Source organism: Marmota flaviventris, chromosome 17 (genome assembly GCF_047511675.1).
Source record: "Marmota flaviventris isolate mMarFla1 chromosome 17, mMarFla1.hap1, whole genome shotgun sequence".
Classification (NCBI taxonomy): domain Eukaryota; kingdom Metazoa; phylum Chordata; class Mammalia; order Rodentia; family Sciuridae; genus Marmota; species Marmota flaviventris.
Window position 1 is genome coordinate 12901983 of NC_092514.1, and position 9191 is coordinate 12911173.

At 59.1% G+C, this 9191-nt stretch overlaps 1 protein-coding gene and 1 long non-coding RNA gene across 4 annotated transcripts in view; one reads left to right on the plus strand and one right to left on the minus strand.

Moving 5' to 3' along the window:
* Positions 1-9146, plus strand: part of Rai1 (retinoic acid induced 1) — a 115609-nt gene extending 106463 nt beyond the window's left edge. For all 3 annotated transcript variants that reach the window (XM_071603597.1, XM_027921480.2, XM_071603598.1), the window contains 3 exons: positions 2804-2897; positions 7086-7135; positions 7630-9146. In XM_071603597.1, coding sequence (XP_071459698.1) covers positions 2804-2897; positions 7086-7135; positions 7630-7644 — 159 coding nt within the window. In that variant the 3' untranslated portion in view covers positions 7645-9146. The remainder of the gene's footprint in view (positions 1-2803; positions 2898-7085; positions 7136-7629) is intronic.
* Positions 3362-5245, minus strand: LOC114079972 (uncharacterized). The gene is made up of 3 exons (XR_004618455.2): positions 5066-5245; positions 4510-4634; positions 3362-3786 (listed from the first exon to the last, which is right to left on the minus strand). It is a non-coding gene; the product is annotated as an uncharacterized lncRNA (long non-coding RNA).
* Positions 9147-9191: the final 45 nt, after the last annotated feature.

Here is a 9191-nt window from a genome sequence, read left to right on the forward strand (position 1 = left end):
GGGGAATGACACTCCCAGTGCTCTGCCTTAGGCCCCGGACTGTCCCCGTGGACACACCCCTCCTAGCCCCCCCTCCTCCGCACCTGCCATCCTGCTGCAGGTGGTGCCAGAGGCCTGTGAGTCACGGGCTTCCTGTATCTGAATGATTTGGTGACCCAGCAGAGCTGACCACCCTGGTGGCCTTCGCCCCGCTCCATCTGTGCTCCCCTGTGACCCTGCCACCTTATTGCCCCCCCGCTGGCTCTCCCTAGCACTCCCCTGCACCCACAGCCGGCCGGGTGTGGCCACATCAGACCCTGTGGGCCACTGCAAATGCTGCTCATACCTGTTTCCCAGGCTCCTGGCTCCCCCACGGCCCATGGGGATGATGGCGACCTCTGTCCCCCGATGTCCTGTCCGCCCCACTGAGGAAGGCCTGGCCCGGACAGGATGCAGCTGTCCAGGGCCCCCACCTGCACACTCAGGCGAGGCCATGGGCCCTGGGTCCTCTCTCTTCCCTTCTCAGTGACATTTTCATCCCTGGCTTCTCTGCAGCCACCTAAAAATAAAGTCATTTCTGACCCATCAATAAAAAACAACAGCCCTGCCCTGGGATGGCCACCCCCCAGCTGACGGCCACCCTGCCCTGCTAACCACCCCGTCCACACTGGCCTCCGGAGTGCTGGTGTTCCCGTGCGGCCCCCAGGCTCACGTCCAAAGCCTTTCTGAGGTCCAGGCCTGGGATCTGGTTATCTCTATGTCCCTGGCTGGCCTGGGTGAGGAGGGGTCCCTGAGAGAGTGGGTGAAGCCCCTCGCCTGTCCCAGGCCCTTCCCTTTGGTGCCTTTGGTGTCTCAGCTCACTGACCTGCACACAAAGAAGGTCCCGTTGCACTGAGGGGGACGCATGTGTCAGACATGGGTCAGGTCCCCCACTGTCACACAGCTGGACTGGTCTAGTCCACCCAATCCATCCTCATGTCCCCCCCACCCCGTGTTCCAGGGCCAGCCTGGCAGCTGCGGCCCCGGAGGCCAGAATGAGAATCACACACACCATAGGTGTTTGCTGGTCACTCAAGGTGTCTCCCTGCTGCAGAGGTCCCTGGACATGCTGTCCAGCCAGCAGAGCCTCAGAGGGCTCATCACAGCCCATGTCCATGCGGCGTGGTCCCCAGGCAACCACCCTCCCCAGAAAAATGAGCAGGGTCACCGCAGCCCACTGTTCCTTCCCATCACGTTCCACGGGCATCAAACTGGTCCCGATGCAAATTACAGCTTCGCCAAGGGCCAGTTCCTAACTGCAGGAAGCCACCTGCCCTCGGAGCCCCAGAGTGCTGGACGCCCCCTTAGCTGGATTGTGAGGGTCTTCGGATCCCAGAGCACTGCCGAGTCCCCGCCCACCTGTTACACCTGCCCGTCCATGGACGCCCCCTGTGCTCCCTGGAGAACAGAGCTGTGGAGCTGCGGGTTGACTCCTCCCCCACCATCATGGACCCCATCCCCTACCCAGACGAGGCCTGGCCCTGCCATGCCAGAGTAGAGAGGCAGGTCCCAGGGCTGAGCCCACGTTGCCTGGCAGGGCAACGTCCGCTTAGGCCGCAGCGTGGGCCACCCCTGTGGGGGTGGCTGGGGTCAGAAGCACCTGAGGCCTCAGCAGGATCCTGGACTTGTTTCTTCGTGTCTAAAGTGGCCGGTCCAATGGCCGCCTCAAGGGTTGCTGGGGACCACAGTGGAGAGAAGCCATCAGCCCGAGGAACCCCACGGTGGCCCAGGGACCACTGAGGATGACAGTCTCCATCTGGCCTGGGGTCCCCACTCGTGCTGGGCCCCAGTTCCACAGGAAGCCATCCCGGATGAGACAGGAAAGAGGTTGGGCTGGTCTTGGGGTGGTGACTGAGCCTGTGTCCCAACCGGGCTGCGGGGCTCAGGGCTCAGTCGGAAGCGTGTGCTGCCAGGCGGGTTACCCAGGGAACCTGAAGAAGCTGGACCGGGCTTCCAGCCAGGCCTGCTGGGAAGCAGGCCGGGCCTCTGGGAGGGGCCCACGGTGCTCTCGGCTTTCCTTCTGCGCCTCAATCCCCCCGCACCCCGTGGACGACGATGGCTGATTCAGGAATGTGGGTGACTTTGGACCCGCCACTTTCCTCCCCAGGCCTCGGGGTTTGGCTTGATTCCTCCGGGGTCTTCCTTGGGGGTTACCATCCTCTCCTGGCCACAGGACGGCTGCACCAAGCAGGGCAACCCCCCAAGCTCAGCAGAAGACACTTCTGAGAACTGTAAGGGACCAGGCGCATGCTGGGTGGCACCAGGCGTACATGAAGTCAGCATCTCAAGGTGGCATGCTGTCTCCATTTCTGCTGCCTCGTCCATCCTAGGGAGGGTGACCGCCTGGTCCTGCCACTGGTACTCCTGCTGCCACCAGAGAGCGTGGACAGCAATGCTCATTGCTTTTGCTTTTGCCTGTGCAAGGGACACTTTGGTGTCACCACCTGTATAGTTAATAAGTGCCACCCACCTCAAGGGCTGTTAGGAGCCAGCAGCCAAAGACCCACTCTGCCCGGTCTTGCAGGAAGCACTTGGCAAATGCTGGCTGGTGCCCACAGCCATAGTGGTGACTAGTTCACAGGCCTAAGAAAGTCCCCCCCCACCCCCACCCAGCAAGCCAGCCCAGGGTGCCTGAGAACCAGCCTGTGTGGGCATCTGCACCCCACCTAAGCCTCCTCCTTCATACTGAGGTCCAGGGTGGTTTTGGAGGAAGCGGGTGGGCTGCGTGGGGTCAGCCCGGGGAGCACGGGACTCACGGCTTCTCTCTCTCTCTCTCTCTCTCTAGACATGTTCCAGCTGCCAAGAAGCCGGGGCCACCATCGGGTGCTCCTACAAAGGATGTGTCCACTCCTACCATTACCCGTGTGCCAGCGATGCGGGTAAGAGCCAACCGTGGGAACAGGGCCTCCAACCCGGGCTCTTTGCACCCCTTGGGTCCCCTCTTCTCCTGCCCCAGCAATTCTTTACCTCCTCATCCTTCCTAGACAGAGTCCTTCCTAGACTAGGAGATAAAGACCACAACTGGGCAATGCACCAATGGAGGCCTGCCCGGAGCAAAGAGGAAAGACAAGCATGGATTAGAGTCAGGAGGGCTATTTGAGGAGCCACCATTGCAAGGGACCGTGGGGATCTCAGAAAGAAAGATGCGTTGGGGCCGGGGAAAGATCATCCTGCAACAAGAAAGACGGATGAGCTGAGGACAGGGGGTTCCAACACACTGAGGCCAGGCGACCTCTAGTTGGCCACGGGGAAGCCCCATGGAAGGTTTGAAGAAGACACTGGGGTTTTGAGGCAGGCCTAGCCTCCTCTGTGGCCTCTACCCCAATTCCCTACTTTTATCCACTTGTTCCATGGGCATTTATTGAGCACCTACAGTTGCCAGGCACACAGGGATAGATTGCATAGACCAGAGAGACCCGGGAACTCCAGACCTCGTCCACCACATGGGGAAACTGAGGCTCAGGAAGATCCCTTATTTCATCCGAAGAAAGCAGTTGTTCACTGTGTAATGCCCGTCACCGGGGACAGCAATATTGTAAGGGTACTTAAGACCAACTTTGGCCTGGATTCAAACTCTGGAGGCACTAATTGGTTTGGTTTGGGGCTTTTGTGTGTTTGTTTTGAGATGGGTCTAGCTACGTTGCTGAGGCTGGCCTGTAGCCCGTGATCCTCCTGCCTCAGCCTCCCAAGTCTCTGGGATTCCAGATGGCATTTCTGAAGGTGTGGCCTTGGGCAGCTCATAGATGTCTCTGCATTCGGTTGCCCCATCTGTAAAAGGAAGATTTTAATAGTCTCTTTGTCCCAGAGCTGTCTGAAGGAGAGTGAAATACTGAACACCGTCCAGGAAATGTGACCTCAGTCCTAGGGTGGGCCCGTGACCCCTGTCCCCTCGCTTTGCATCCCTCCCAGCTCCGGCCTGGAAGTGGGAGAAATGACTCTGACCCTGTCTGGATGTGGGCAGAGCCCAGGCACCGGAGGGGCTCATGTCACCCAGCAGATCCTCACAGTGCCCCTCCTCCTGACCGCATGCAGAGGTGACCGCAGCCTGTATCCCACCTGCCTGCTGGGTCCCTGACCAGTGTCAGCCCTATAGCCAACCCACCCCAGGGAGCACCCACAGGACTTTGGTGACAGTTTTTCAGCAGGGGGCTGAGCGGCTGGTGCCCAGCAGGAGGGGACTTGCTAGAGCTGAGCCACAGGTGCGGACTCTCGGTGGCTCTACCCTCTCTCTCGGAGCCAGATTTGAACGTGGACTCCATCCACGCTACCCAGCCACATGGCACATGGGTAGGCTCCCTGAGCCCGGTCCCCCTGTAGTGACCTGTTGAGCACCCTCTGCCTGTCAGGTCCCTGCACCGTCTCCAGATGAGCTAACTCCTGGCACCACACCATGACACTGTCAGACGCCCCGTGTGATGGCCGGCTTTCCCACTCCACATCCTGTGCTCTTCCTCCTACCCCAGAACTGTCCAGCCTCCCCAGGGGGCTCACCTTGAAGTAGGACAGAGAGGAGAGCCATAGTTTTTACCGGCAGTTATGGAGACCAGATGAGGAAGAGAGAGTGGACGTGGGAGAGGCTCTTCCTGTCTGAGCTGGGAGGGAATCCAGGAAGACTTCTAGGAGGAAGTGATATTTGAGCCAGGCCTCAAAACATCAGGAAAGGTGGGCTGTAGCTGGTTAGCTGTAGGACTCCGTATACCAGGCTTTGAGCCAGAGAACATATGTTTCAAAGGAAATCTTAGAAACCGAGTCCCCAAATGACAGGAATCTCTACAGAGAATGAGACAGGGAAGTGTCTGGGGGAAAAAGGATGATCAGGGCTGGCTGATGAACTACTGCAACAGTCCAAGCAGGAGAGGGTGGCCTGGTACAGTAGAGCTATCTAGCTCAGAGGCTATGTTGGCACAGAAGCCACAGGACTTTGGGAGAGATGAGGGAGAGGGAGGTGTCGACCTGATGTCCAGCTTCCCCATGGGGAGGGAGAAACCAGTCTGAGCAGGATGAGCATAAGAGAGAAGGTATTAATTACTGCTACGTAGGTACTCACCCTGGCAGGCTCTGCTGGGGCAGGATGCTCCAGGGAGGCCCCAGCTGCTGGCCCAGCCCTTTTAGGCTCCACATGATGCACGTGGTCTTGTCCTCCAAGACAGCAGGGGCCTGAAAGATTGGAGGTCACACGGCCTCTCCCAGCCTGGGCTCTGGGCTTCAGTGTATTCTGTTGGCCAAAGCAATCTAGGTGCAACCCAGATTCTGAGGGTGGGGACAGGCATGCCACTTCTCCATGGCACGGGCTGCAAAGGACCTGGGTACAGAATGGGGGATCAAGGTCGTGTTGGCAGCCATACAGAGCAGTTCTGCTTTGGACAGGTCACTTTTGCAAAGCCCCCAGCTGGGCTCAGGATGGAGACTCCACCTGAGCAGGTAGGGGTTCATTAGAGCCCTGGAGGGCATAGTGTGTGGGGAGATGCCACCTATGAAGACCTGGCAGAGGAGGAGAAGGGGACCTCTGGGAAACGGGCTCAGCAGCCAGAAAAGGTTTGGAAGGACTGAACTCCAAGAAGCAGGGAGGGCTGTTGGTGGTGACCAGGCAGCAGCAGGTTGAGAAGAGCAATCTACCTGGGGGGTCAGCAGGGGCTCTCCAGTCAGGCTCTCAGACTGCGGGGTGCCAGCTGCCACCCAGCCTTCCTGCCCTGGCCCACTAACCCTGCCCCCTTCCCGTCCGTATTAAGGATCCTCTCTCTGGAGACCCGTATTGACTCCCAAGAGCAGGCAGAGGCCACTGCACCATGGTGTCCTGTCCAAACCCACCAAATCTCAGTCAGCCCCAGGGCCACCTGGTCATCCAGATCCAAGACACCAGGCGAGGGACACGATGTCAATACCTGGCCCTTCCCAACCACTCCCCTCCCACACCTGGCATGGGAGATGCTGGGGTTGCTGAAAGCCCTGATTTAGAAGTGGCCTCCTACCCCTGGCTTCTGGTGACCCAGGCACTTGGCCCACGTACCCAGAGCTGACCCAGAGGGCTGCCATGTGGTCAGCAGGCGAGCCTGGACTTCTAGCCCACGCTCTATGGAATGTCTCACTTTGTCCCAGAACCAGAAAAGGAAAGTTGCTGAGTCGCCCCAGCTGTGGCTCTAGATCATGGAATCTCACAGGGAGTTCAAAGGTGGGGGGTGGGGGGCCCTCATAGCTTCTGGCAGGGGTTGGGCAGGGAAAGGAAGGGGAGACGCCTTCAAAAGGCCTACAGTTCTGCTTTGGAGCTGCAGATCTGTCCCCTTCCTGCCCTGCCTCCCGGTCCCCACCCTGTGATGATGCCACCCTCCAGTGTGAACTGGAAGATTGTGCTGGGGCAGGGTGCCCCTCTGGCCAGTGAGGCTGAGAGAGGAGAGATGAGCTCAGGACCCCGGGGGGTGATAGGTGGGGGTGCTCAGGGAAAAGCCGGGGTGTCCATAGATGGCAGCAGGCAGGAAGCGGAGGACTCGTGGAGATACAGGCACAGTCTGGCAGAGCTGGGCGTAAGGACTGGCCAAACTCTGCTGTCCTCTGGCTCGTCTGTGGTTGGAGTGTTCACCAGGATCCTATGTGCACCTCATTCTCATCTTCCCTTGTTCCCACGGGAACAAGCCCCTGCATTTTGAGCACCTACTGTGTGCCGTGGGTGTGTGTGTGTGTGGGGGGGGTATTGATATATGCTCTCTTCACCATCCCCACGACGGACATGCTGTAGGTGACCACCGAAGCCATCAGTGATTGAGTCTTTCCTAGGCTCTTCTAGGGGCTGGGCACACATCTCAGGGGATTGCGGAGGGCAGGTTCTGCTTTAGTCAAGGAGCCAGCCATGCGGAAACAGGATGGGGGGGAAAGAGTTCCAGGTGGAGCAGGTGAGGTGAGGACAAAGAACAAAGCAGGAAGGAGCAGAGGGCCCCCCCAGCCTGTTCTGTGGTGGAACTGTGATTATGGAGGATTTAAGCAGGACTTAGGTCACTCTTTGAAAAGAGCTCCTGCAAGCTGGGGCCTGGCAGACCCCACCCTGTCTAACCACCAGAACTTCTCTTTGGTTACAGGTTGTGTATTCATCGAAGAGAACTTTTCTTTGAAATGTCCCAAACATAAGGTAGGTGATCACAAGGAGCCCCACTCCATCAATGATGGCCTTTACCAGCCCCTGCCCTGACCTGCAGACCCTCAGGAGACCCAGCCCCCACCAAGTCCAGCCAGGACCCAGTTCAGCTTCCCCTCACCTGTCGCCAGGGCCCCTGCGGGCCTTGAGGCAGATCTGCATAGGCTACTCCGAAAGCACGCTTTGTCCACCAGGCGAGCCCGTAAGGGACATCCCTAGGGGAGCTGCCATAAAGCCCTCTCAAGATAGGGGGCAAAGAGAGGGCACAGGACTGGACGGAGGGCACTCAGGTGAAGGTGGTCAGAAGAAAGGAAAAGCCAGAGGGGGGACTCCCGCTCCCTGACACCGAAAGAGACCCTAGGGGCGCCCACCCGGTGCGCGGGCGGGGTCCCACCGAGGGCGGGGCCTGCGGCTTGGAAGGAATCGGCCCCTTCCTCCTCTCCCCGGCCCACAGTAATGGACGGCGGGCGTCTGCTCTTCTTTTGCAGAGGCTGCCGTTGTAATCCACCGCAACGGCTGGAAAAGCCGCCGGAGCCGCCCGACGCCCGCCTCCGAAGGAGAGAAGCAGCCTGCGCAGCCCTGGGGCCTTGGAGCTGCTCCCAGCGCGCGTCCAGAGCCGATCCTTGATCCGCGTCCCGGATCTTGGATCCGGCCGCCCAGGGCGCCGACGTGCGGCCCCGGGTTGGGAAGAAAACCTGTTCCGGAGCCGCCTGCTCCCGGAACCGGACGGCACAGGGCGTTTTTTTTTGTTTTTTTTTTTGCCCACACCCCTGGGGCCAGGCTTGGAGAGGGAGCCCGCGGAGCGGCCAGACTTCTCGGCCCACCCAGCCTCTGGCGGGGGTGGGAGACGGCTTTGGGCTGGGGACACTTCCCCCTCCCGGAAGTTCCAAGACGACGTGGCACACATTCCTCGTGGGTGCTGCCGTCACCGCAGTCGGTCGGTCGTGGCCTGCAGCTGGGCGCCCTGGGGTCGGGAGAGGAGATCCAGACGACCCTGCAAGGGGCCGAGGGCGGCTCCTAGCTCCATGGACGAGGCAGGGGAAACCGGAGCCTTTCTGGAGGGGGCCCGGCCAGCGGGGGAGGGGGCAAGGGGCTTCGAAACCAACCAGTCGGAATGCGTCCCAGCGCCCCTTCCCACCCACCCTTTGCCAAAGCTTCCCTGCGGTTCCGGCCAAGCCGGGGTAATCGGGGGCCTATGCTCAGGGGATGTGGGCTCCCCGGGTGTGGGCGGGACTGGGGCACCTTCTGTTCGTCCCCTTTCCAATCCTCCACCCCACCCTTGGAGCCCAGCCTAGGAACGCAGCAAGAAAGGAGATCCGATCCGAGCATGAGCGTACCTCCGGCGGATGCGCGATTGTCCCTGTGCGCCACCACGGTCTTCAGGGACCACAGCGCCCACTCAGTACGGGAGTAGGGACAGCGCTAGATTCGTGTACAAAACCTGTGTACCCCTCTATATATATGTTACATAGAATGTATATATGTTGGGAACATGCTCGCTTCTCCTGTGTGTCGCCGCCGTGCGTCGTGCGCCCTGCAGCAGAGCCCCAGCCGGGCCCTTGCCGAGTAGGGGAGTCTACCGCGATGCCCCTTCCCCACGCAGCCACCACCGGCTTGGGCCAGTCCCTGCCAGTCCGTCCGCCTGTCTGTCCGTGTCCTCACCTCAGCTCTGTCCACGCTTCAATAGGCCTGACGCAGCCCCAGCCAGGGGCCGCCCTAGCAACTTCCTGTACATATGACTGTAAAATGGTAAACGTGTGTATTATATCTGGCCTCGTTATATAGTGTATATATATGTATACATATACATATATATAATATATATGAAGACTGTAAATGTTAAGACGACTAGTGTTCTTATTAGTATATTGCTTCACACTGAAGATTGTGTGTATCGAGCTGTTTCTAAAAGATGTTTATTTTCCTTAAGAGTAAAAAAACAGTCATTGCATTCAGAAAAAAAAAAAAAGTCAATAAAGATACAAGATTGTTTTGGAAGTCTGCAGCCCATGGATTCTGACCAGATTCTGCTGGGATTCGGGACCAGACT